Source organism: Mobula birostris, chromosome 7 (genome assembly GCF_030028105.1).
Source record: "Mobula birostris isolate sMobBir1 chromosome 7, sMobBir1.hap1, whole genome shotgun sequence".
Lineage (NCBI taxonomy): Eukaryota > Metazoa > Chordata > Chondrichthyes > Myliobatiformes > Myliobatidae > Mobula > Mobula birostris.
This window is the reverse complement of record NC_092376.1, coordinates 71,828,502-71,856,274: the sequence shown is the minus strand read 5'-3', so window position 1 is coordinate 71,856,274 and position 27,773 is coordinate 71,828,502. Positions and strand designations below refer to the sequence as shown.

Here is a 27,773-nt window from a genome sequence, read left to right as displayed (position 1 = left end):
CTGGAGGAACTCAGCAGGCCAGGCAGCATCTATGGAAAAAAAGTAAACAGTTAACGTTTTGGGCTGAGACTCTTCATCGAGACTGGGGGGGGGGGGTGGAGAGAACAAGTCAGAGCAAGAAGGTGAGGGGAGTGGAGGAATTAGTACAAAGTGGTAGATGATAGGTGAAATGGGGGAGGAATGAAATAAGGGCTGGGAAGTTGATTGGTGAAAGATAAAGGGCTGGAGAAGGAGGCATTGAAAGGAGATCAGTGATAAGGTGAGGGGGGAAACAGGAATGCGGAATGGTGAAGGTGGGGAACAATTATTGAAAGATCGAGAAATCAATGTCTATGCTATCAAGTTGTAGACTACCCACACGGAATACAAGGTGTTTCTTCTCCAATGTGAGTGAGGCCTCCTCTGCAAGGAGGCCATGGACTGGCACGTCGTAATGGGAATGGGAAGAAAAATTGAAATTGGTGGCTACTTGGAGATCCCACTTTTTCTGGTAGGTGCTCGGCGAAGCGGCCTCCCAATCTATGTTGGGTCTCACCGATATATAGGAGGCCTCACCAGGACCACCAGATATAGTAGATGACCCCCAACAGACTCATAGGTGAAGTGTTGCCTCACCTGGAAGGACTGTCCAGGGCTCTAAATAGTAGCGAAGGAGGTGGTGTAGCACTTGTTCCTCTTGCAAGGATAAGTGCCAGGAGGGCGATCACTGGGGAAGGACAAATGGACAAGGGAGTCGCATAGGGAGCAATCCCTGTAGGAAGTGGAATGTAGGGTGGAGGGAAACATTGCGCTTGGTGATGGGGCTCCATCGGAGATGGCAGAAGTTACTGAGAATTATGTGCTGGATGCAGACACTAGTGGGGTGGTAGGTGAGGACAAGAGGAACTCCCATCTCTGGAGGGGTGGCAGGAGGACAGGGTGAAGGCAGCATTGATGGAGAAAGGAAAGCCCCTTTCTTTGAAGGAGGAGGACACCTCATTAGTTCTGGAATGAAAAGCCTCAACCTGAAAGCAGATGCGGCAAAGATGGAGGAACTGCAAGAAAGGGAGTTTTAAGTTTTTGTTAATATTGGTAAACATTTAGCTATATTTTGTTCATTGTTATTAAGATAACATTGCATCATGAGTTACTCGTCTATGTGGCTTAATTATGGACTTTTGCATGCGTATTACCTTGGTTAACATTGAATATAAGAATAATTGACACTCTTAGCATATTCAGGCATGTGATGATTTTGTATTGGATTTAAAATGTACTTTACTGAACTTTCTGCAGTTTCATATTACAGATCCCATCAGAAACCCTGAAGGAAGCTTCCATACCGGGTGATTTTTTGATAAGTTGTTTAACTTGTTGCATAGCTGTGTAGAGACGCATTGTGAGGGCAGTAGAAATATAAACATTTGGTACTAGTTGTAGCAAAAATACATTGGTGTTCAATTTCTACATGTAACGAAGGACTAAATCTTAATTTCCAAAATGCATAGATAAAGCTCAGCTAAGAGGTTTAAAATTTTAAAGAATTGTAAATGTGAATGTTGAATTACATCGCCATCTGAATTCTGGTTTTCATGGAAATAGGGAGGACAATGACCAATTTAATAATAAAATTATTAAATTAAAGATTAGTTACTTAAAATTGTAATTAAGTAACAAGCTTTTAAAATATTTTATTACTCCCTCTCTCCAACACTTGTATTCTCTCTATGGATTCCCTGTAGTCTTAACCTTGCCAGCTTCTTGTGGCCCTATGTTGCAAAATTATCCAGTTAATGTATCTCTAGCCTAATCATGCTGGCTGATTGCAGAACTCAAAATTATTTTTAAAAAGTTCTTTCCTAACCACAAAACAGCCCCTCTGGACAGTGTACATCTCTCAGCTGCACTTCAAAGTAAATCTATTAAAGTACGCATATATCACCATGTACTGTACTGAGATTTATTTTCTTGCAGGCATTCACAGTAGAACAAGAGAATCAATGACAGCCTACACACAAAGACTGACAAACAACCAAGGTGTAAAACACAAACTGTGCAAATAAATAGGTAAAAAGAAATAATGCTGAGAACATGAGTTCTAGAATCCTTGAAAGTGAGTCCATAAGTTGTGGAATCAGTTCAGTGTTGAGGTGATTGAAGTTATCCACACTGGTTCAGGAACCTGATGGTTGAATGATAGTAATAGTTCCAGAACCTGGTGGTGTGGGACCTAAGGCTTCTGCAATGGCAGTAGCAAGAAGAGAGCATGGCCCAGATAGTGGGGGTCTTTGACGATGGACGCTGCTTTGTTGTAACAGCACTCCTTGTAGATGTGCTCAATGGTGGCGAGGGCTTTTTCTGTGATGGACTGCGCTGTATCCCACTACTTTTTGTAGGCTTTTCTGAATCAGGTTTAGTATGTTGGTATTTGTTAACCTTACAGTAGCAGTACAATGAAATGCTTGAAAAGTGTAGAGAAAACGGAATTACAGTATGTCTATTAAATAGTTCAAAGATTCTTTTTATTAATGTACAGTATGCAGAATACTTGAGATTTGTCTTCTCCAGATAGCCATAATACAGAAAAACCATACAAGTAGTTGAAAGACATTTATCTCCACCCCCCTGCACAAAAAGAAAAAGAAACAAATACTCACAAACCCCAACCCCCCCTCACACAAAAACTAACAGATTACCCACATGGAGAAACAAGAACATCAAACCCCAAATCCTCAGCCCACCAATCAGCAACAAGAAAGAATGGCTGAGAACACAAAAAAATAACCGAGGCCAAAATGAGCTACAGCTAGTTTGAAGTTAAAATAATAAAAGTTAATATAGCTAACTTCAAACTAGTAACAATAAGTTTAAGTTAAAATAAGTAATACAAAACAAACAATAAAAGATAGTGAGGTAGTGTTCATGAGTTCAATGTTCATTTAGAACATGGGGGGAAAAAAAGGTGTTGCTGAATCGGTGAGTGCATGCCTTCAGGCTTCTGTACCACTTTCCTAATAGTACAATGTTCCTGGATATTGGTGTTTCCATATCAGCATTCGATGCAACAAGTTAGGATATCCTCCACTGTGTATCCACAGAAGTTTGTCAAAGTTTTAAATAACATGCCAATTCTGCTAAAAACTTCTAAGAAAGAAGAGGTGCTGTCGTGCCCTCTTTGAAATGACACTTACATTCCAGTGCCAGGACAGGTTCTCTAATATAGATAGATGGATAATTTATTGATCCCAAAGGAAATTAGTCAGAGTAGCATTACAAGTGCACAGATATGCAATATACAAATATTAGGAAAGAATTAAGAACACAAAAAAATAAGTTACCTCGAACAGTCTAACAGGAGGGGGTCATCACTTCCCTGGCTATAGGTTGACTCATCATAAAGCCTAATGGCCGAGGGTAAGAATGACCTAATATAGCACTCTTTGGAGCAGCGCATCTGTCTTAACTTGATACTAAAAGAGTTCCTCTGTTCAGCCAAGGTGGCATGTGGAGGACGAGAAACATTCTCCAGAATTGCCAGGATTTTCCATAGGGCCCTTTGTTCTACCACAGCCTCCAGTGTGTCCAGTTTAACTCCGATATCACAGCCAGTTGGCATCACCTGAATTGATGCCATTGCCGCAGCACATCACTGCATAGAAGATTGTACTGTCAACAGCAGACTGGTAGAACTTGTGAAAGAGTGATATGATAATGCCAAGGAAATTTAATGTTACTGATTCCACTTTCAATCCCCTAATGAGGACAAGCTCATGGACCCCCTAGTTTCATTCTGCTGTAATCAATGATCAGCTCTTTGGTTTTGCTGATATTAAATAAGTTGTTGTTGTGGCACGACTCAACCAGTTTTTGAATCTCCCTCCCATATGCTGATTTGTCATTTTAAAACTTAAGGTTAAAGATACAGGGATGTTCTCTATGGAATTCTCTGTTAAGTTTCACAGTACTAAACCACATGGTGTATGAGGCAGTATTCAATAAAAGAACAAAAAAAATATCTGTGGCTGTTACTCACCACCACTAAGCACATCTACACAGAGCTCTGCTAATGGAAAGTAGCATCCATTATTAAGGACCCTCACCATCCAGGCCACGTTCTCTTCTCGCTGCTGTCATCAGGAAGTTACAGGAGCCTAAGGGCCCACACGTCCAGGTTTAGGAACTATTATTACCCCTCAGCCATCAGGCTCTTAAACCTGAGGAGACAACTTCACTCACCCCGTCAATAAACTTCCCACAACCTATGGACTCACTGTCAAGGACTCTTCATCTCATGTGCTTGATATTTATTGCATATTTATAACTAATATTTTAAATTTCTCTTCATTTTTGAATTTGCACACTTTTTTCTCTTGCACAAAAAGCCCCTTTGATGCAAATCAAGAATAATATATACACAAAATGAGATGCAACTCAATCACCATTGGGGAAAGTATGATTTATTTATTTACCATCAAAGCTTTGATAAAGTAAATGTCAGTGAAGTCAGAGTTTTATAATTATCTTGTGACTTTTAAAATGAATTAATCTAAAGTAATTGCTGCAGTTCAGCACAAAGTATTCGTTCTATTTGAGGTATTTCATCCAAAAGTACACAAGGACAGACAAAGTGACACTGATATTAGCCATGAGTTTTACTATTTGCATCATTAGAAAAGAACATGGTCAATCAATAGCTAATAGTTTAGAGGAGGAGTCTTTTGTACTGTTATAATATTGCCAAGTAAACTTGAACTTGAGTGAGGTATTGGTATTTATCCAGTGATTCAGTCCAAGTAATTAACTTCCAGTTTAAAAAGCAATAGGCGGTTTTATCGAAAACTGTGTCTATGAATTAGATAAATATGAAATGTAATTTACAATGTCTATTTAGAATAAGGAATTATACAAAACTTACAAAAAAAGATCCAACATTCTGTACTCACCTACACATTTGTACAATGGTCTAAATAAATATAAAATTACAAATGATGTACTTATTTAAAAATAACAAAATAGAAGTCCAGGAGTATATTAATATACATACTTATATACATCACGATGCAATTATTTTTGATTGATCCAAAGGTCGCAGATGCATCACTTGCGAACTCTGTTTGCTCTTAGCTTTTCCAATGTTCTCTTTAATGGGGAAGAATGAAGTAAAGAGAAGCGTTTTCAGTAAGTATAATCCAGAAGTTTAAAAACTACATGTACTTATAACATTGCATAGCGCTATACATATTAAAAAAAATACTTTACCATTTTTGGAGGTTTTGGAAATTCCCATTCCAGAAACAAGGCTTAGTTGATGGAGCACAAGTTTCTCCTGGGCCTCTGCGCATGATGTTATACAAGTAACTACAGTTACTGAACCCATTATACACTGCAGAAATATACCCTTCAGCCCAAATGGACCATGCCAAAAAGGATGCCATATCCAAGCTACTCCTATTTGCCAGCATGGAGCATATAATCTCCTGGACACTTCCAATCTACGTATCTGTCCAACTGGTTTAAAAGTTATCTCTGTACTTCTATAACTCAGTCCCTCAAGTCCTGGCAGCATCCTTGTAAATCTTCTTTGTACTCTTTCCAGTTTAATAACATCTTTACCTTGGCAGGGCAACCAAAACAGAACACAATACTCCACCAGCACCATGACCTCCCAAATTTTACACAATGTCTTACATGCTCTTGGCCATTCTCCTGCCCATCATCCCTATTCTGTCACTTCCTGTCACTGACTTCTGCATCACTTTTCATCCTCTCATTAGCCTTCCAGATTCTTGGGATACAACCCATTACCCTCCTCCCGTTCCCCCCCAACAATCTTTAAAAACCACACAAATTCCATGAGTGAATTTTATTTCATACCCCAGATGTACTGGGAGTGATTTATGAATTCTGCAAAGGTGAATTTCCATTATTTGAGCTACAATATTATACTGTAAGTATCTAGCAATCACAATGAGAAGTCTAGACAATGGAGCAAGATAGTTTGAGGCACCAGTAAAGAAAGTTATTCGGATGGATGGTAAACAAGTTCAAACCAAAGCAGGCAAGGCATATAACAAGCAAACCATCCCAATGTCTCTGGTAACAAAGGTTGAAGTGGTGGGAAGATTAGTATTACTAAACATTATTATAATTCCTCAGAATTTTTTTTATTTAGAAGCAAAAAAAAATGGATAAACAGAAAAATTACCTTCTGAAATTCTTTTGCTTTTTCTCGATTTCTAGCACAAACTGTTTGTCTGTTCACTTCCCTTTTCTTGTTTTTCACTTCTTCAAGCTGACTGTAGAGACTGAAGAGAAAATATTGTTTACAGAAGGGTAAATACAAACTGACAAATGTAATTGCATAGCTTTTCCAGGTATTCAAAAACACTTTTATATCTAGAGTTCCTAACTTGGAACTTAGTATGCAGGTGAAAATAATAGCTTTAAATGTACCAGGGCCAAATGCATTTTGCATTTGCCTACAAGTTACACTACATAGCAAAAATGCTTCCTCATAACCCACCAAATACATATGTTAACTTAGAGATAAGAAGTTATCTTTCCACTGCTGAAGATCCCCTCCCACATCTAGTACCTCCATGCCCACTTTTTTCCATTGGCTTAAGCCCAGAAACAACCCTCATACCTCTCTTGCTAGTCTGCTGCCAAAGCCAATGTCAGTCTGACAGGCTCTTAATGAAAATCAGTACATTAGTAATCGTCTTGATTTTAAATTTGACAGGTTTCAAGACAAACTTATTCTTACAGGTTTCCTTAAACAGTGCTTTCCTACTTACTAGTAACTCATTTTTCCAAGAATCTGCTGACAATAAGACACAAGTAGTAGAAATCTTGTTTGGAGCAATAATCCATTATAAAAAAATGAATTTGCGTTAAACATTTCATTGTACATACCCAATTCAAAGTACATTTATTATCGAAGTACGTACACATTATACAACCTTGAGAGTCGTCTCCTTACAGGCAACCACAAAACAAAGAAATCCCAAAAGAACCCCTTTAAAAAATAACGTCAAACACCCAATGCGCAAAAAGAAGAAAATTGTGTAAACAATAAAAGTAAGCAAAAAGCTTTAAATGTACCAGCTTTAAAAGAACTGAAGTTTTACGAAAGACATGAAGCCAGGCATCACTGCAGCTGGAGCAGGCCATAGCCTCAGTTCACTGCAGAGCTGAATAAACGTCACAGGGCCACAGACACGAAGCGAGTCATCATCGCAGCCAGAGCAGGCCACAGCCTCAGTTAAGTGCAGAACTGAATAAATGTTGCGGATCAGAGAGTAGAACCAGGCAGAACCAGACTGTCCCTCCCCTCCAATCCCATCACTTTGACCTTTTCAATCTGGCCCAGCACTTAAATCACTCAAACATTGAGTCGCCGTTTGTTGTCGGACGGCTCTGGGGCCATGATTTGGCCTGGCGCTTAAATCAATCAGACATCAGGACGTTCCTCGCTCCTGCCTGCACTAGTCTCCACCATGCCTCACCTTGCCTTCTATTGTTAGTGGTATTCATTATTAATAAAATATTATTCATAGTGTTTAGTAGTTTTCTTCGTTTTGTATTTTGCTGACTGTAAATAATCGCTGGATATCACCAGCACCATCTTAAACTGGAACAATTTAAGCCATCCAGCACTTTCAGATACACATTCAGCTATTTCCTTACCTCTTTGTACCTTTCTTTCAAGTGTTCTTTAACAGTACTTCATCAGCTAAACTTTTGGTCACTTGATATACATTTTGGTGAGTGTGTGGCAAATTTAACACTTTTATAATTTGAACTTTAATCATGGAAACACAAGTTGATAATAGTGAAACAAACTACAATTGAAATTAAATCTAGTCAAATTTCAGGCCCTTTAATGGTAGTTAAGGTTTCCATGTATGGCTAACCATTAGTGAATAATACAATCCAAAGATATCAAGTAAAATGTTATGTGGTAGATATGTCTCAACTTCAATTGAAACCAAGTTTATTTTTTTTCTACTGTACCGGAGTGTTCTTTGTCGCATCTCAACTTCTACAGCTTTCCTGTCCTCTGGAGTGGAGACTTTTACTTCTCCCACCATCTTCAAATGAGTTGCCACTGATGATGATGCTGCTGCTGCTGCTGTTTAGTACACAAATGAAACAACTTAGTATAACCATTTATGAAAGAATAGTAAAAAAATTAGTACAGTTCTTACCAAAACCAGAAGTCTGTCCTTGCCCATGACTAATTGGTCTAGCATATAGTTCAGACTTCACTACTCCAGATTTTTCTTTCCTTTTCAAGTCTTTTATGCGTTTTGCAGAATTTGCAAGAAATTTCTGTTTTCTCTTCAAAACTGCTTCATTCAAAATCTTAGCAGATGGTTCAAACTCAAATATTATAACTGTGAAAAGTTAATATCATGAACAATGAATATTTTGTCTTGAAAATTGAATCAGATTTAAAAGATAAAGATTGTTTAAAAAATTAGCTTCATTCATCACACGTACATACATCCAAACATGCAGTGAAATGCATCAGTGTCCGAGTCTGGGGATGTGATGTTTCTGGCACCAACATAGCATGCCCACAACTTATTAACCCTATCCTGTACATCTTTTTGTTATGTGGGAGGGAAAACGGAGGAAACCCACATGGTCACGAAAGTATAAACCCTTTACAGACAGCTGTGAGAATTGAACTTCCAATTGCCGATGCTGTAAAGCGTAACACTAACTGCTACATTGCCATGCTGCTCGGATTTAAGGTGTCTGAAAGGCATTTTCCTCCAAGCTATTTTAAGGGTGATTAAATAATTGAAAGTAATGATCCAGTAGCTGTAAACTAAGTCGAAAGATTGTGGAATTTCATGTGAAAAATTTTACTACTTTGAGAAACAAAACGTGATTTATTTCTATCTATACTTTGAAGGTCTATACTCTAAAGGTCTTTACAACCACACTCTATGGGAACAAATATGACTAGAATACTGCTAGAAGTGCAAGTAGCAGAACAAGTTACTATGGTCACAAATAGTAGTCTGAGGCACACATTCTGCACTGCTGCAGTCTACCAGTAACTGGTGTTGGAATATTGGAATATAAAAGTGATAAAGGCATAGTTCCCGCTCCCAATAGGTGTTGTACAAAATGAGTGGTTATCAAGATGAAAATAAGGATCCTTTGATGGAGTGGCCAGAAGCCCAGCTCAAGTTAAACAAGCCATCAAGGTTGCAGACAGACTGATTTGACCCAAAACGGTGAATGGGGGACAGAAGAACCATTACAGAAATAAACTTTCTAACTCCTTTTGCTATTTGATAAACTAAATGACGCCATGTAAAACTTCCTTGAATAAATGAGAGTTGAACAAACCATGTTCAATGATTACAGAGCTAACATTCCTAAAACAATTCCCTTTACCTTCAGATTTTTGTGATTCAGAACTTGTGTTCACGGGAATTACAGGCTGTATTCCATTTGCCTGCATAAAAAAAACAAGTAATACTCACATCCATTAATAACAAGATAAAAATCATAAAACTGGATCAAATTCTAACCAGTTTCTTTGCATACTCTGTTGCATTAGGCCACAGAAATTTGTTAATGCAATTCTAATGGCCAGTCAGAACACTGACCTGCATCTCTACATTAAGTAGATCATAGCTGATCTGCACCCACACAATAAATCACTTTCCAATATCAGCAAGTATTTTGAGCACAATTAAATCATATGCCCTTTTTTCTTAAAATAAAATCAAAATATATGGGGTAAAGGTATAAAAACACAGAAATGGAACCAGAATGACAGATTTTTAAAAAAAATCCTAAAGGAGGTGCTGCTTCATTTTCAGCAATTTTCTTTTATTTCAGGTTTTTAATATCTGCAGTTTTGAGTTTTTCCATTTCTGAGAAACTGGTATGTAGGCCACTTGAGAGGCAATGCAATTTGAAAAGCAAACAGTAGAAGCGTTTTTTTTTCTAAGTAACACCACACTCAGCAAAAAAGACTACTTAACTTTTCAGAATGAAATGGATAAAAATTGAGACTAAAAACTAAAACAGTGATTAAAAAAAAGTACAAAAATAGCCAAATTTGAAAAGTACAAAACTAAAAGTGGGCAAGGAGATACAAAATTTGAAGGTGACGATCAAGTATGATAGAAGGAAGTTAATGGTTTTAGGGATGACAGGAAGTTTTTGGGGATACTAGAGAACTACTAGCAGACAAGATTTGAGATAACACAAACCCTAAATTGGCTGAAAGGAAGAAATGTTATGAATGAAATACATAACATCGCAAAAGAAAACATTTTAAATGTTAGTTAAGTAAAATCTAATCATTTACAGAAAAGTAGACAAGTAATAATGGAGGTTCAACAAGATACAGGATAGGGTTTTACCAGACTGCGCTTAATTCTGAGCATTGATTGACTGTATGATATCTTTATTATAGTAAAAAAGGAACAATTTGGATAAATGGCCCTCTTTTTGGTTCTGCTCTCACTCAGACATGTTTTGAAGTCAGTTTTTGAAATTAATGTACTTACCAACAAACAGAAATGAGGTAACATAAATTTCAGAAGGGAATATCAAGGTTGACACGACTGAAGTTTTTAAGTGACAGACACAAGTCAAATGGAAAAAAAATTAAGTAGAGGAATTTAACAAATGAAAATCCTCATCGGTGGCAGCTTTGTGAGCCATTACATATTCACCCAGATAATAAGTGTACAATCTTTCACAATTTTTACCTTTGCAGTTCCTTGACAAGTGTTACATGTTGGAATTTCCACAATTTTAAGTTCAAAGTACATTATGTATACAGTATCACACAAAATGCTGGAGGAACTCAACGTTTCAGGCCGAGACCTGAAACGTAAACTGTACTTTTTTTTGCATAGATACTTCCTGGCCTGCTGAGTTCGTCTAGCATTGTGTGTGTTGCTTGGATTTCCAGCATCTGCGGATTTTCTCTTGTTTATGGATATAGTATACAACCTTGAGATTAGTCTTCTTGCAGGCAGCCACATAAATTTACACATTAGAACCAATTTAAAGAAAAAAACCCACACCAGCCCAAACACCCAATCTGTGAAAAACTAATTGTGTAAGCAATAAATAAACAAATAACATTAACTGCGGAATTCCCAGAAGTGAGTCCACTGCCATGGAGCCCGAAGGCTGCAGGTCATAGCTGCAGAGTCGATTCAGCACTAAAGGAACTAGATCAAATTGTGCAAGTAGTGCAAAAAACAACCACAAGGAACATGTACTACAGAATCTCTGAAGGTGAATCCACAACTGTAAAGCATGTTCAACACGGAGGTGAGTGAAACCTGTTCAGTACAAGTCCAAGACTCTTGCACCTTCCTCCCAACAGAATCAGCAAGAAGAGACTGGTCAAATGCAGGCAGATGGTTCTGAGCACCTGTTCGTTCTCAGCTCTCGTCCTCGACTATTTTAATCTTGCTTGATGCTTTAATCAATGCGGAGTACTGGAGCCAACCACGGGTTTGTGTTCCGCCATTATGATTTAACGCAGTGTAACTCCCAGCAACAGCCATAGTAGCTGCACTTTCTGCTGTCATTCACACATATGCCCCAGATCGCAAAAGCAGCAGTTTGTTTAGTTGGCTTAAAAATGCATTCTTAGAAGGGAAATTACAGGCTGCAAACAATTGCAGTTCAGAAGAGTACCTAGTAGTTTTGTGAGCTGTCTGCAGGATGCCAGCATTGATTGTTGGTGCCATCTTGCCATTTGTCAATTTTAAAGGGAATGTTAAGGCTAAGTGTGCAGTTTTCCCCTACCAAACATGTTGAAGCAATACCTAATGAAGCTACAGGTGGGGCAATCATGTTTTGTCTTTGAAATTTAGCCAAAAGTAGATTTTTCCATTCCACTAGAACAGTAAATTGTACTGGTGTTCTACAGAAACGCAGTCACGAATTTTCTGTTGTTCATTGTGATTCAATAAAAGTACTTCAGTTAGGTCCACCCAAGTATTTAGTACCTCAAAAATAGATTTAAAAATAAAGCATATATTTTCAATGGAGGGTATTAAAATTAAGCCTTCTTTGGGCAATGTAAGGCCTCCTCTTTTATTTTTCCCATAGAAACTTTGTGGATTACAAATTACAGCAGGAGATAGAAAAGGCATGTCAGAAGGGCAATGTCATGATAATCGCTGGGGATTTTAACATGGAAGTGGATTGGGAAAACCAGGCCAGTACTGGACCTCAAGAGAGAACTTGTAGAATGTCTGAGGGATGGCTTTTTAGAACAGCTTGTTGTTGAGTACACTAGGGGATCGGCTGTGCTGGATTGGGTGTTGTGCAATGATCCGGAGGTGACAAGAGAGCTTAAGGTTAAGGAACCCTTAGGAACAGTGATCACAATATGATCAAGTTCACTTTGAAATTTGAGAAGGAGAAACTAAATTCTAATGTGTTGGTATTTCAGTGGAATAAAGGAAATCACAAATGGCATGAGAGGGGAACTGGCCAAAGTTGACTGAAAAGGGACACTAGCAGGAATGACAGCAGAGCAGCAATGGCTGGAGTTTCTGTGAAAAATGAGGGAAGTGCAAGACAGATATATTCCAAATAGAAGAAATTTTCATGGCTGACAAGTGAAGTCAGAGCCAAAGTAAAAGCAAAAGAGGGCATAAAAGGAAGCCCAACTTGCAGAAGGAAACTAAGGTCATTAAGGAAAAGATGAATTATGAAAGGAAGCTGGTGACTAATATCAAAGAAGATACTGAAAGCTCTTTTTTTTTTTAAGTATACAAAAGGGTATGAGAGAGTTGAGGGGAGATATAGGACCAATAGAAAATGATGCTGGAGATACTGTAATGAGAGACGCAGTGATAGCAGAGGAACTGAATGTGTATTTTGCATCAGTCGTCACAGTGGAAGACATCTGCAGTATACCGGACATTCAAGAGTGTCAGAGAAGTGAAGTATGTGCAGTGAAAATTATGACTGAGAAGGTGCTCAGGAAGCTTAATGGTCTGAGGGTGAATAAATCTCCTGGACCTGATGGAATGCATCCTCGGGTTCTGAAGGAAGTAAGTATCTGGAGAGATTGCAGAGGCATTAACAATGATATTTCAAAAATCGATAGATTCTGGTATCATACCGGATGATTGGAAAATTGCAAATGTTACTCCATTATTTAAGAAAGGTGGGGGGCAGCAGGAAGGAAACTATAGACCTGTTAACCTGCCATCAGTGGTTGGGAAGTTGTTGGAATCAATTGTTGGGGATGAGATTATGGAGTACCTAAAGGCACATGACAAGATAGGCCAAAGCCAGCATGGTTTCTTGAAAGGAAAATCCTGCCTGACAAACCTACTGCAACTTATTGAGGAAATTACAAGCAGGGTAGACAAAGGAGATGCAGTAGATGTGGGGTACTTGGATTATCAGAAGGCCTTTGACAAGGTGACGCACATGAGGCTGCTTAGCAAGATAAGAGCCCATGGAATTACAGGGAAGTTACTAGCATGGGTGGAGCATTGGCTGATCAGCAGAAAACAGAGAGTGGGAGTAAAGGGATCCTATTCTGGCTGGCTGCCGGTTACCAGTGGAGTCCCACAGGGGTCGGTGTTGGGACAGCTGCTTTGTACGATGTATGTCAATGATCTGGACTATGGGATCTGGATTTGTGGCTAAATTTGCCAATGATACAAAGATAGGTGGAGGAGCGGGCAGTGTCGAGTAAACAGAGAACCTGCAGAGAGACTTAGATAGTTTAGGGGAATGGGCAGAGAAGTGGCAAATGAAATACAATGTTGGAAAGTATATGGTCATGCATTTTGGCGGAAGAAATAAACAGGCAGACTATTATATATGGAGAGAGACTTCAAAATGCAGAGGTGCAAAGGGGCTTGGGAGTCCTTGTGCAAGATACCCTAAAGGTTAACCTGCAGGTTGAGTCGGTTGTGAAGGTGAATGCAATGTTGGCATTCATTTCTAGAGGTATAGAGTATAAGAGCAGGGATGTGATGTTGAGGCTCTATAAGGCACTCGTGAGATCACACGGAGTATCGTGTGCGGTTTTGGGCTCCTTATTTTAGAAAGGATATACTGACATGGGAGAGGGTTCAGAGAAGAATCACAAAAATGATTCCAGGAGTGAAAGGGTTACCATATGAGGAACATCTGGCAGCTCTTGGACTGTATTCCCTGCAGTTCAGGATAATGAGGCGGGATCTCATAGAAACATCTCCAATGTTGAAAATGCCTGAACGGATTAGATATGGCAAAGTTATTTCACATGGTAGGGGAGTCTAGGACAAGAGGCACGACTTCAGGATTGAAGGGCGTCCATTTAGACCAGAGATGCAGAAAAATTACTTTAGTCAGAGGGTAGTAAATCTGTGGAATTTGTTGCCACAAGCACCTGTGGAGGCCAAGTCACTGGGTGCATTTAAGGAGGAGATGGATAGGTCTTGATTAGCCAGGGTATCAAAGGGCATGGGGAGAAGGCAGAGGAGTGGGGATGACTGGAAGAATTGGATCAACCCATGATTGAATGGCGGAGCAGACTTGACAGGCCAAATGGCCTACTTCTGCTCTTATATCTTAAGCTAACAGTAGGGTGTAAGGTTTTCAGATTTTGGGTTTGTTTTGTTATTGAGATTGGCCATGGACACACTGGCACCTTCTGATTTACTTATAAGCAATAATATAGCATGCCTTGTCCACCCTACCAACAGGTGCTGCTTGGCCTGCTGAGTTTATCCAGCAGTTTGTTTGCTGCTTCAGATTCTAACATTTGCAGTCTTGCGTCCTTATAGTTAGCAGTGTTGATTTGTAAAAAATTAAGCAGACTATTTAACACTGTAACATTGGCAAGGTGGATGGAGAGGGATTAATTTACAAACACAGCTACAAATTACAAATTCAGTTAAATTCCAAACTGTTTTAACTGGAATGACTGAATTTTCCTACTAATCCACATGACTACATAGAAGAATAGTGACGTCTAAACATAGGTGGTAGACAAAACCATACAATTTAACTAGCATAGTCCATTCAGCACAGAATACAAAAACAAAAATAGAAAATTAATTTCATACTAAATAAATCAAAATATTAGCACTGTATTTAGCACAATATATCTTTTGTAATGTTTCTTTGTCACGATTACACAAATGTTCCATTTAAAACACCATTAGAAAGATCCAATAACACTATATCGGTAGCACACTTCAGTGTTCACAATTCATAGTGGGTGGAACTAGATGGCACTCAATGGCAACTTTGAGTTCAGCTATGGAAACAGCTCAAGTTCTACTTTTAGTTTCTCTCGTTTTCTTTTTCAAGGTGGATGGGGTTCTGTCATAGACCCTGACCTGGAGCTACACTCAAATTTTGATTCTTTGTGACACTTCCAGAGCTTACTAACTGGCTGTTTTTCAATATCTCAAAGATGTGGCCCAGAAAACAAGCGCGCCTTCGGGGTTCCGAGGTTTTGCAACTTTGGGGGATAAGCTGATTCTACAACTCTGCCGCCAACTAAAGCATCATGGGAGAAATCAGAACACCAGATCAGCTGTTGGGGGCTCTGTACTTGTCAAATCACACACCCACTCTCTTTCTCTGATTGGTGGGGAAGAGTTTGTTGCTGATTCTCAAGTCAGAGAGCTCGGGAAGAAAAAAAGTGATGTGGCAGAATTTAACACCACAAATCAGGGAGTTGTTTTATGTCTCCCCTCTCATGGGTGACACCTCTCTGCCTCTGTTAAGGAAAGAGACAGAGCTCTTGTGGTATGTGGAATTGTTGGGTGAATGATTAGTTTTTGTTGTATTGCAGATCATGATCTTTACTGGGGGATCTGCTATTGCTTGCTTGGTAGGTGGAGGGCACTGATACATTTTTTTTTGCTAAGGTAGTGGGGGGAGTAGGGGAAACTTTGGAGTTCTAACATTTTTACTATCACTTATTCTTTGGGGCACTCTTCTGTTTTCACGGATGTCTGCCAAAAACAAGAGTTTCAGGTTGTATAGTGTATACATTCTGATATTCAATGGAACTATTGAACTATTGAATTTATCCAATACCAGATCCAACAGTTATCCAAAACTGGATTATATTAAAATTGATTTGTCATATATTGCCAAACCGCTGTGCACAAAGTTGTAGCCTAATATTTAAATCAATATCACAACCACCAAAACTTAATGTCTTGGTGAGAAAGCAAGACATGTTGTAAATCAAACCTGTGAAGACAAAGATGTATTTGATATTTTACCTGAGAAGGTGCTTGTATTTCATTTAAATTATTTTCAGTAGTTATATGTTCAACTGCAAACTCTTGACCTAGTTCATCATCTAATAACGTTGACTCATTCAGTGTTAGCTGTGTCAGTTCTGGTTCTTCCATAATTCCAACATCTGATTCTGTCCCCTAAAACATGTCAGACACTTTTGAACGTGTATCAAAGAATACAGTAAACTTAGTTTTTTTTTTAAAAAAGTTGGCATAGCAAGTAATTCCACACATTTCTCATCTCTAATTTCCTCAGAACATAGTGTACTACTACTGCCTACGTGATGAAATTAATTCCCAAAATACTGTTGAGTACACAGAATTCTGGATAATGGATGAGAGTTGACAAGATGGAACAAGGTATGACTTGTTGTTTTTGCTTTTCTAGCTAACAAATATCACAAAATATGGAAGACTTCCTTCAAAAAAAAATTGGATTATTGCAAAATATGTAGCATTGGTCTGCCAGTGGGAGAAAGTGAACAATGTATGGAACACAACCAAACAGCAACTGTGGAATTTAGTATTGATCTAAATATAAAATGTTTCCACACTCTTGACCTGTGGTTTGAAAGACTAGTAAATTCAACAGTACAGAAATTGGAGATGATGACTGGCAACAACGTCAAATGATGCTTTAAGCACACAATGAAATTTTTTCCCATTTTGCTGCTGCACACTGGCATGGGCCTCCCAGAATGAATTTTAATTTTACTTAATCATTAGCAAATTTCCTCACATGGCCTCACATTGGAAAGGAGGCAATTGACAAACAACAAACAGTTTGGGTCTAGGACACTGCCCTTTCAAACTCCCACAGCAATGTCTTAGGACTGAGCTTCAACAACGATCACTCCTTATATGGGATGTAGCTCCAGTTAGTAAATAGTTTCATTTTTTAAAACCCTTATGAATTGTTTTTTGTGCATGATCCTTTGGTTTTTAAATAAAGAGTATTTTTCAGCAGTTAATTCTCATTTTACTCAAACCTTGGAGAACAGTGAGCCCCAAGAAAAGGTCTCACTATTCAAATTAATGTAGTAAATGTATGACGAATTTTTCCTGTTACTACTTTCTGAACACATTTTGTTTAGGTAATCTTGGCACTTCAGTAAGAATGTCCATTTCTACAGTACTGATAATAATCATTAGCTTGTATCGACACTAAAGCAACAAATGTGGCTTAAGTTTCTCAAGCTTCCTCTATCATTCAATTAGATTATGGACTATTGCACTTTAATTCCTCTTTCTCTCTAACTTTCCACTTGTTTGGGTAATTTTACACATTAAAACTTGTGTGGATGATCTCACCACTTAACTGAAAAATTTGTTTGGATCTTTTCAATTCCTGTTAGTACAGAAGTTTGAGAACCTCATTGTTCTTTGATTTTCATATAGTAATTGTGAGGATTTCAGGCACGATTAAGCCAAAAGTAAGCAAATAGAACTATCATAGATAGGCATCTTGGTTCAAACTGAACCTGATATCCATTCTTATCCTACGGTTCATAATGACTAACATTTAGGGGTTGCCATATTCTGTGAAGTTCTCCGAGAACATTATGAAAATGAGTTAGGGAACAACTTAATTTTCATTATGCATTACCAACACTGATTGATCACAGGAACAACCACCCAGCATGAAATAAGGAATCATAGCCTAATGTAATATCTTCCCAGCTTCAATAAATGTCAGTGATAAATAGAAATTATATTCCACACAACCACATGACTCCAGTGGCATCCAATGCATTAGAGGCAGAGAAAAGAGCAGACTGTTATTCTGGTAATAAGAGACAACTAGCAACCAAGATGAAGGCAGGAGAAAGGACATCTCGTGATAATTCTGTGGGGCTTTAGTGAAACCACATCTGAAGTATTATGTGCACTCATCATCTCCTTAACATGAACTTTCCTCAGATTGATTATAAAATTCCATAGACCCATTCCTTGAATGACAGGACTAATCTCTCCTCAGAGGGGAGGATGGCCTTTAATGGGTGGCAGGGCCTTTAATTATTATGGCAGCTTTTTTGAGGCAGCAAGAGATGCAGACAGATTCCATGGAGAGGAGGCTGGTTTCCATGATGTGCTGAGCTGCATCCAAAACTCTCTCCAACCTTTCCTTATTGTCACCATACTCTAATCTACAACTCTACCAATTTCCGTGTTATCTGCAAACGTATAGATCAGTCTATCCAAACTTTTGTCCAAATCATTTATATACATCATAAACAGCAAAGGACCCAAAACTGATCCTGATGGAATACCACTAGTCATAGACCTTCAGCCAGAATAACATCACTCCATCATAACTGTTTCTTTTCTATGGCCAAGACAATTTTGGATCGTATCTCCCAACTCCCCTTGTATCCCAGTTGCCTTAATCTTCTGGATTATTTAACCAATGTGGGAAGCTTTACTGAGGTAAGTGTACAAAAGATCAATTGCTTTACCTTCAATAATCTTCAACTTCTCAAAAAAAAACCTCAATCAAGCTAGTGAGACATAACCTCCCCCCATCCAAATCCATACAGACTATTGCTGATAATAATAGTAATAGGCATCCGTTGGTCTCATGAGACCATGGATTTGTGCCTTGGAAGGTTTCCAGGGCGCAGGCCTGGGCAAGGTTGTATGGAAGACCAGCAGTTAACCATGCTGCAAGTCTCCCCTCTCCACGCCACTGATGTTGTCCAAGAGAAGGCCATTAGGACCCATACAGCTTGGCACCGGTGTCGTCGCAGAGCAATGTGTGGTTAAGTGCCTTGCTCAAGGACATACATGCTGCTTCAGCCAAGGCTCGAACTAGTGACCTTCAAATCACTAGAAGAAAGCCTTAACCACTTGGTCACACGTCAACACATTATTGCTAATAAATCTATGCTTTAAGATGTGAGTAGGTCCTATCTTTAAGATAATTGTTTCTGAAAATGGAAAGTATCTTGATGCTGCAGAAACCAATGTTTATTACGACAAGAATTAGTTTACTACCACACAACCTACACTTCACTGAAGATCAGTGACAATTGTAGCGAATTGAATACTATTTACCAAGTGACAAGTAAGTTTTTTTTAAAAAAGTGCATAAATGTAATAAAAATTAAAACTTTCCATTCCTGTAAAAGAATTATCAGACCTATTATGACATGTATCTTGTTAATAAATGAATACAAAAAGGAAACAATTCTTGGCCCAGTAGCACCTCTGAATCAAAAACACACTAACTTACTGGTGTAAGTGTCCCTAACTGGCAAATCCCTGGCATTAGATTTGATGCCGATGGTTGAGACCGATCCCAATGAGGTTCGAATTCACCCTCACGTTCCATGACAGTGTCAGTTCCTTCCTTTGTATGAGGTAACTGTTTAGATTGCATCATGGAATTCTGTTCTGTAATTTGGTGCAATTTACTATAAACACAATTGTCTTCTTCCGATAACATTAACTTAGAGGCTTCAATACATAGACTTTCCAGAGTGACCTTGTCATCTGAATTTATTGTCTTGGTGAAGGCAACTATCTGTTTTTTAGACTCGCAATCCTCCAACCATTTTTCATCTTGGTTAGGCATTTCAAACTCACTCACAGTAGTCAATGTTCCATTTTGTTGGAAGAATGAATCAGCATGCTCTTGAGAATTTTCTCCATCACCAACTCGCAATTTTTCAATGCCTGGTTCAGAATAAGACGATTGATTTATGGAATCCACAGTCAATGAATCGGCAACTACCCTTCCAGCTCTTGACAGGTCAGATGGAACATACTCAGTATTTGTTGAATTTTCAGTATGACATTCCTGCTCTAAATTTTCACTAGAATGATCAGTGTTTGAATTGTATTGTCTTGGAGTGATTTCCAGATGTACAGGTTGGAAAAAATCCAGACTACTGTTTTCTGCAAAATGAAATACATACTTTAGTCACAAGAAAAAAATGACCTAATATAAGGCATTACCAAATCATCTTGCACATTTCCTCTACTTACAGAACAAAAAGAGTATGTTGTATTTATTGAAGCTGAATTTTTATAAATACTTTGCAAACATTTTGCCATTTTCCTGCACTAAGGAGTAATTTACAACAGCCATTTAGTCTACCAGCAAGTCAATGGAACATTAGGAAACCAAAGCACCTAACAAAAGTGAAAGGAAATGTATGCAACAAAAGTACAAATAACATACAAGATCTTGAAACAATTATTTTTAATATTTTACCCCTAACATTAAAATCAGTAATGGCAGAATATAAGATATCAAAAAACTTGCCAAAATTTAGTCTTTCAAAAAAAATTCTAAGGCCTCTGACAATTTGCTGTCATTTGCATAACATATGTCACCACTCCCAAAAATGGTCCATTACTTCAGTTACAATAAAACTGAAAATTCCTTATGAATGCAAGAAGTCCAAGGGACTAGAGAAGTAAAAAAGCTGCTACCCAAAAATCTGGGACTTCTGAATTTGTACAGGTATGATGAAAGAACTAATGTTGCAGGCACTCGTGCTGAACCACTATCACCATCCAATATCACATTTTCAGCTTCAAAGTAAATTTATTATCCAAGTACAAATATGCTACCATATACTACCTTAAGATTCATTTCCTTGCAGGGATTTACAGGTAATAAATACAATAGAATTTGACAAAAAAAATCTATACATAACAAAGACTGACAAGCAACCAATATGCATAAGATGACAACCTAAGGAAATAAATAACATTGGGCACATGAGTTACATAGAGTCCTTGAAAGTGAGCCTGTAGGTCTTAAAATCAGTGCAGAGTAGTGGTGAATGAAGTTATCCATGCCAGTTCAGGACCCTGATAGTTGTATGGTACTAACTGTTCCTCAACCTGCTGGAGTGGGATCCAAGGCTTCTGTACCTCCTACCTATTGATAGTAACAAGAAGAGAGCACGTTCTCAGTAGTAGGGGTCTTTAATGATAGATGCTACTTAGTGGCAGCATTCCCTGTAAATGTACTCAATGGAGAGAGGGCTTTGGCTGTGACAGACTCAACTGTATCCACCATTTTTCCATTCTTGGGCATCAGTGTTTCCATACCAGACTGTGATGCAACCAAATGGAATACTCAAACAAAAAAAAATCTGCAGATGCTAGAAATCAAAGTAATACGTACAAAATGCTGGAGGAACTCAGCAGGCCAGACAGTATCAATGGAAGAGTAAACAGCCGACATTTTGGGCCAACACCCCTCATCAGGACTGGAAAGGAAGAGAAGTCAGAGTAAGAAGGTGGGAGGAGGGGAGGAAGAAGTACGAAGTACTAGATGATAGCTGAAACTAGGAGAGGGCGAGGGGTGACTTCCCAACTCTTACTTCACCCCTCGCCCTCTCCTGGTTTCACCTATCACCTACTACCTTGTACTTCTTCCTCTCTTCTCCCCCCCCCCCACCCCCCCATGTTCTTACTCTGACTTCTCCCCTTCCTTTCCAGTCCAGATGAAGGGTCTCGGCCCGAAATGTCAACTGTTTATTCTTTTCCATAGGCGCTGCTTGGCCTGCTGAGTTACTTCTGTATTTTGTGTGCATTGGAGTTGGGATACTCCCCACTGTGAATTTGTCACCAAAATCTTTCACAAACTCCTACATGCTAAATCTGCACAAGCTTCTAAGAAAGCAAAGGTGCTGTCTGTGATAGCATTTGTGTGTCTGTCCCAGGATATATCCTCTGATATGTTAATACCAAATAATTTAAAGCTATTGACCCTATTCCATTAAGAAATTTAAGAGAGTTTATAGCAATATACAGCATGAAATCACTCCTACAACTGGACTGGCCCATAACCTGAAAACCTTTCCTATCCATGTACCTGTCCAACTGTCTTTTAAAAGTTATATATGAGCTACCCTACTCCTAGTGAACCCAGGCTCTCAGAAAGGTGGCAGTCTCTGAACTGTCCTTAAATGACACAATCAGATTACAGTGCATCAAAACAAAACGATTCTCCTTTTAACAATGCATCGTAGAGTACTAATGTGATAGCCTTTCTCAAATAGCATTAAACACTGATCTGTCCTGTGATTGCAATATCGTATGGAGAAGTAAACAGATTTGCTGAGGTACAGTTTTGACAAGGGCTAAGCCTGGAACTTAATAATCAAGTCCAACATGGAGAATTGCCAGCCAACATCTTCTGCGTAACATTATGACTACTTTACATTTTATTTTGTCCTAATTGTGTTCTTTCTGGTAAAAAGATGTGCATAATTTATGTTAGCTAATGTTTTCCTTGTGAATGCTCTGCCCCTTAATGCTGTGCACATCTGATGCTATGTGCATCTGATGCCATTTCAAGTTTTTAACTGCACCAGTGCATACATGTACACTGTAAATTGGATAATAAGCTTGACTTTGACATATTAACAAGACATTTCCACTTTCTTCATTTAGAGCCAAGACACTCACCCTCATAGGACTGCTGAATGTGGTCCTCTGGTTGATCTATATCTGAGGCTGTTATGTCAGAGGCTAGAGTGTTGCTAGAGGATTCTTTGTCTGAAGTTGCAGTTGGGATAGAACGCTGATTTCCTGAGGTGCTGCCAATACTTGGGAAATTTGAATTCTAGATTTATTAAAATAAAATGAAAAATCCTCAGCTTTTCTACATTTTCAAAGTTTTTTTTAATTTATAGACAATGTTGTGTTTTGAGCCTCAAGTAAATGGATTTTGTACTCTATGAATAAAACATCACATCCAGCTCATTGTAGAGCCAAGACAGCTATTGATAATGTCAACTCTATGCTACAGTTGGTCTTCAGGGCTTCCAGCATTTCCCACATCTTAGGAGAAGTACATAAAAATGAAGTTGGTAAAACTGCAGTTTATAAAATTTAGAAAAACTACTTGGCAGTTTGAGTAATGGAGATTTGTTATTACATAATTCACAAATCACTACCAAAAGGTCTGAGATATAACCAGAATACCCTTGCTACACACCTGCAGAGGCATCACTGTTCAGAGAAAAAACTTCCCATAGGAGCATCTCTTTACTTAAAGTGGGATTGATTAGAAAAAAAATTCACATTATAGAAAATCTTGACAAGGTAAGTTTTTTAAAAAAAATTCAACTCTTCTGTAAAACAGGGATCCACTGCAAGTCATTTTAAAATTAAAACGCCAAGATAATGTTTAAAGCAAATAAAGGCCCTTGCAGGACAACAGCAGTTTGAAAAATATCTTGGAACATTATTCATATTGAAGATTTCACAGTGATGTCCTTTTGAAGTCTCAAAACAATTTAAGCAACATAGCGATCCTTTAATTACAAGATTGTAGCCATCTCAAAATGTTTACCCATCCTACTTTCTGAGAAGGGATCCATACATCCTCATACAGCTGTCAGATTCTCCAGTCTTTTAAGCTGAACCACCTACAGATTCCAGAATTTAGTACAATATCAAACTGTAGCTTGATCAATACATATTAGCACATTAATACGGTACCTTCAAAAGCTATAATGTATAATAGCTGATTCTAGAAACATTAAAGGATCCTCAAAATACCCAGCAGATCAGGTGCAGCTATAGAGGTAGAAAATAGTGCTATGTTGAACTAGCCAATATATTAAAAAAAATTAGAGAACTAATGTGGTACAAAGCTGGTATTGCTTACAGATCCAAATTTCTAGATTTTCCTCTCATTTGCCTTAAAATACAGAAGTGTGGGGACAATTCGGTAATGGATAGCAATGATTTCCAAGTCAACAAAACAAGGATTATTGATTTTTTTTAAAATGAGATAAAAAATTCAGTGTTAATCTTAATATCCTAATGTTGATAACTGTGCTAGGGTTATCTATAATACCAACATTTAAAGATTTTACCCCCACAGCTGCTTTTGGAAAAATATATACACCTTCTCAGTGTTAAATCTTTACTTCAAAAATATACAAATCCAGAAAATTCCTTATTATATTTCCTGTTAGGTGACTCTTATCAGTGAAACTTCCATTAAGAGTATTTTTTTTTTCACCACTACAGTTTAACCAGGTTATATTTAACTCCTGGCTCAGAGAGTCTTGGAGGCAACAATTGGTTGGTATATTTTTCCCTCTACCTTGCACTAAGATTGCCTTCCATGTTGGAAAGATTCAAGAGGAAAAAAAAGAACTTACTTAGAAGTGACTTTATCTATAAACTTCAATATGCTTCAGTGTAGATATAAATTTTGCTGTCATTAACTATACAATGAAACTGGGATAATCCAACACAGCTAAGGCTTTAATGGTGCTGGACATTTTTACATTTTATAAGATGTCACTGAGTCCTATAATACATTCTCCTCTGGACTGGGTAAGATTCAGGGAAGCATGGGCCCTGGTAAAAGACTGAGGGGAGCAAAGGCCTAGTGAGAGTCAGAACAGCAGCAGCCAGCAAGAAATGCAAATGCAAATGCATGAACCTTAACTTTACTGTAAATTACTAAGCAGATAAATAAAGATTGATGATGTAGCCTCAAGTTCAAAATTAATCTCAGTACCTTGCTAGATGTCAGAGATAATGAAGAACTGTTAATGCTAAAGTCAGGTCTGCACTCTAAAGGCTGAAATTCAAAATCCGAATCCTGTTGACAATTATGCCGCTGAAGAAAGGGGTTGAGGAATTCCAGGTTTGAAATATCACAACCAGTTGTGGAATCTGTAACAAATAAATAAAATAATAATAATAAGTTCCTTAATCAAAACAACAGAAATGAAACACATGGGTGATAACTGCACCAAGGTGAATAAAAACTTCCCAAACCACACAAGTTTCTGTTCGAACTCAGTGGACCAGGCAGCAGATCAGGGCTCATTTTCTTTCATAGCTGCTGCCTGGCTTGTTGAATTCCTCGAGAGTCCTGTATATTGCACATACTCCAACATCTGTAGTCATTTGCTCTCCTAGGCATCATGAAAGTTGACTTCTGTCACAACAGGGCTAATTAATTAAACAAGCATTCTCCATTGACTAGGCAAACAATCTAAAGTTGATTAAGTCCTAACATAACAATAAAAATACAAATACTGTATATGGAGAATGCTATTCCGCCCTACATGCTTGGTCTATCATTCACCAAGATCAATACAGTTCTTTCATCTTATCTCCATTTTCCTGCACTAATTTTCATTTCCTTCACAAGCAAAAATTTGTTGATTTCGTTATTGAAATTATTCAGCAACTGAGCCTCCACAGTTCTCTTTCACAGAGAATTCCAAAGATTCTCACTTCAGTCCCAAATGAGAATGTTATTTCATCTCTAGACAACCAAATGAAACACCTCACCTCCATCTATCCTGTCAACCCCATTAAGAATTTTGTATGTTTCAATGAGATCACTCCTCATTCTTCTGGAGAGTGTATAGGTTGTATAGGTCAATGTGAATCTCTCCTTAAAGAGAACATTGCCCCATTCCATGAATCAACCTGTTGAACTCTCACTGAACTTCCCTTTCATTCCTTGGGTAGGAAGACCAGATCTGTACATAATATTCCAGATTCTATGAATTCCATAATTATTACCCTTATATTCTTACAATAAAGGCCAAATTGATCCTGTAATTGCACAGTGACATTCAGGTCCTTCTCATAAATTTAAAAAAGTACTTACTTCACTATCAATGACTGCTGAAGGTGCCAACCTCCATTTTTCACATTATATTCTATCACATCCTTGTCTCTGCACTTAGCCATATTATCTTCACAACCTACATGTAGCTTTGCATCAACAAACAGGGATAAACCACATTTGGCACCCCTCCAAATCACTGTTACAGACTACTGGGACTTCCCTTGTCAGAGCCTCCCAAACCAAAAAAAAAAATATGTCCATTCATACTCCACTTTACCTCCAATACAATCTAATAAATTTGCTAAACAGCCTCCTGTGTGAAAAGTCCTTCATAAAGTTAAATTCAGTCACGGGGGGGGGGGGGCTTTTTTCGATTTTACTAGTAATAACCTGAAAGAAAGAAACGTGTCAAACATATTTTTCTTTCATTCGTGCCAGCTCTGCCCAACCTTAATAGACTATAGTTTATTCCTTACTACTGATACCAGGTCTCTCCTTTCTTTCCTATATGGTATTAATTTGATAGTTTCCAATATGTGGTAACCATTACAGAATTAATGGAATTTTGGAAGATGTTTTCTGAACATTCACTATATCCATAACTTCCTCTTTCAAAACCTTGGAATTCAAGTCATCAGAACATATTCCAGTCCCATTTTCTCCAATAATGTATATTTAGCAAACTTTAATTTCTTTCAGCAAGTCTCACTCAGAATTGGGGTGCCAACAAAAAGGTATAATTTCTACAGAAAATATACACATGATGCAAGAATAGGACTGCAACAATTTGACCAACAGTGAGAAGATATGCGTCAAACATAAACCCATCAACAACTCAGGTAACACTGGAGTTGGATCTGTTTAATTCTTAGATTAGACTTCAATTGTTATTTCCTTTTAACAATTATCTGCTTGCATTTTGTATAATTAGTTATATGCAAGTAACTGCTTATAATGCTTCTTAGCGGTCACAATAAGTATATGCAAGTTCAATGCATTCCCTAAGTGGTTATATGCCGTATGATTCTGAATGCTTCTTTGTTCTGTGTTATATGAATAAAAGCCCTCTCATTTGTTTACTCTTATCTTCAAATTTGAATGGAATTTTCCTCAGTTCTGTAAGCTGCTCCGTGCTGGGTGCCATCTTGGCTTTTTGTTTCTCCTTTCACTTAGCAGGCTTCTATCACTGTTCTCTTCCAATTTTTCTTTGTTCTATCAACACAAGCAGTCGTGCAGCAACAAGTTTTGTGTCTCTTTCCTAACTTCTGAAAGAACCTTGGATTAATATCAGAATCCAACATTAGGATTGATTTGACTGCAACAAACTATAATGCTTAAAAAAAAGATCAGAACAACAATACTAAGAAATAGAAAAGTAGCAGCAAAATAGTTACAAAACATTCGAGTGAGGTGTGACAAATTCTGTAAAATAAAAAGTTTAAGATTGAGAAATAAAGTATTATATTTTGGTTGTACGAATGAATATCAACTCTACAACTAAAAAGTATGCCAAGATATACATTTTCTCATCTGTATTCACCAAAAGAGAAGGATCTGGAAGATGGCCAGTTCAGGAAGCAGTATGTTCATATTCACAGTCAGAACAATACAACATGGATCCAGGTCCTTCAGTCCAACAAGTCCATGCTTACCATGGTGCCCACACAGCTAAACCCAATTTCCTGCACATATGCAAGCCCCACCCCTCTACTTAATTAAACAAGTGTTTCTTAAATTGTACCTGCCTCAACCACTGCATCTGACAGTTCATTCCATATACTCAGCACTACGAGGGTGAAAAGGTTGCTCTTCAGATTCCTTTTAATCTTTCTGCTCTCACCACAAACCCATACTTCCTACATTGGGGAAAAGACTTTAAATCCACCTTATCGATACTTGTGATAATTTTTAAATATTTTTTATAAGATTATTCCTCATTCTAAGTT

The 27,773-nt window shown here is 38.0% G+C and overlaps 1 protein-coding gene and 1 long non-coding RNA gene across 10 annotated transcripts in view; one reads left to right on the top strand and one right to left on the bottom strand.

Annotated features, from left to right (window-relative positions):
- Nucleotides 1-4,195: 4,195 nt before the first annotated feature.
- cep295 (centrosomal protein 295) overlaps nucleotides 4,196-27,773 on the bottom strand; it is a 102,021-nt gene continuing 78,443 nt past the window's right edge. For 4 of the 9 annotated variants that reach the window (XM_072263380.1, XM_072263382.1, XM_072263383.1 and 1 more), the window contains exons 21-29: nucleotides 24,757-24,914; nucleotides 22,683-22,839; nucleotides 19,486-20,150; nucleotides 16,236-16,391; nucleotides 9,397-9,457; nucleotides 8,190-8,378; nucleotides 7,996-8,113; nucleotides 6,185-6,284; nucleotides 4,196-5,118 (exon numbers count right to left, since the gene is read on the bottom strand). In XM_072263380.1, the coding sequence (XP_072119481.1) occupies nucleotides 5,077-5,118; nucleotides 6,185-6,284; nucleotides 7,996-8,113; nucleotides 8,190-8,378; nucleotides 9,397-9,457; nucleotides 16,236-16,391; nucleotides 19,486-20,150; nucleotides 22,683-22,839; nucleotides 24,757-24,914 (1,646 nt within the window). In that variant the 3' untranslated portion in view covers nucleotides 4,196-5,076. Of the gene's footprint in view, nucleotides 5,119-6,184; nucleotides 6,285-7,995; nucleotides 8,114-8,189; nucleotides 8,379-9,396; nucleotides 9,458-16,235; nucleotides 16,392-19,485; nucleotides 20,151-22,682; nucleotides 22,840-24,756; nucleotides 24,915-27,773 lie in introns of those variants that run through there. The other 5 variants (XM_072263385.1, XM_072263384.1, XM_072263387.1 and 2 more) reach the window with 5 other exon arrangements.
- LOC140200286 (uncharacterized) lies at nucleotides 5,092-26,662 on the top strand. Its single transcript, XR_011886589.1, has 3 exons — nucleotides 5,092-5,157; nucleotides 16,510-16,613; nucleotides 26,527-26,662. It is a non-coding gene; the product is annotated as an uncharacterized lncRNA (long non-coding RNA).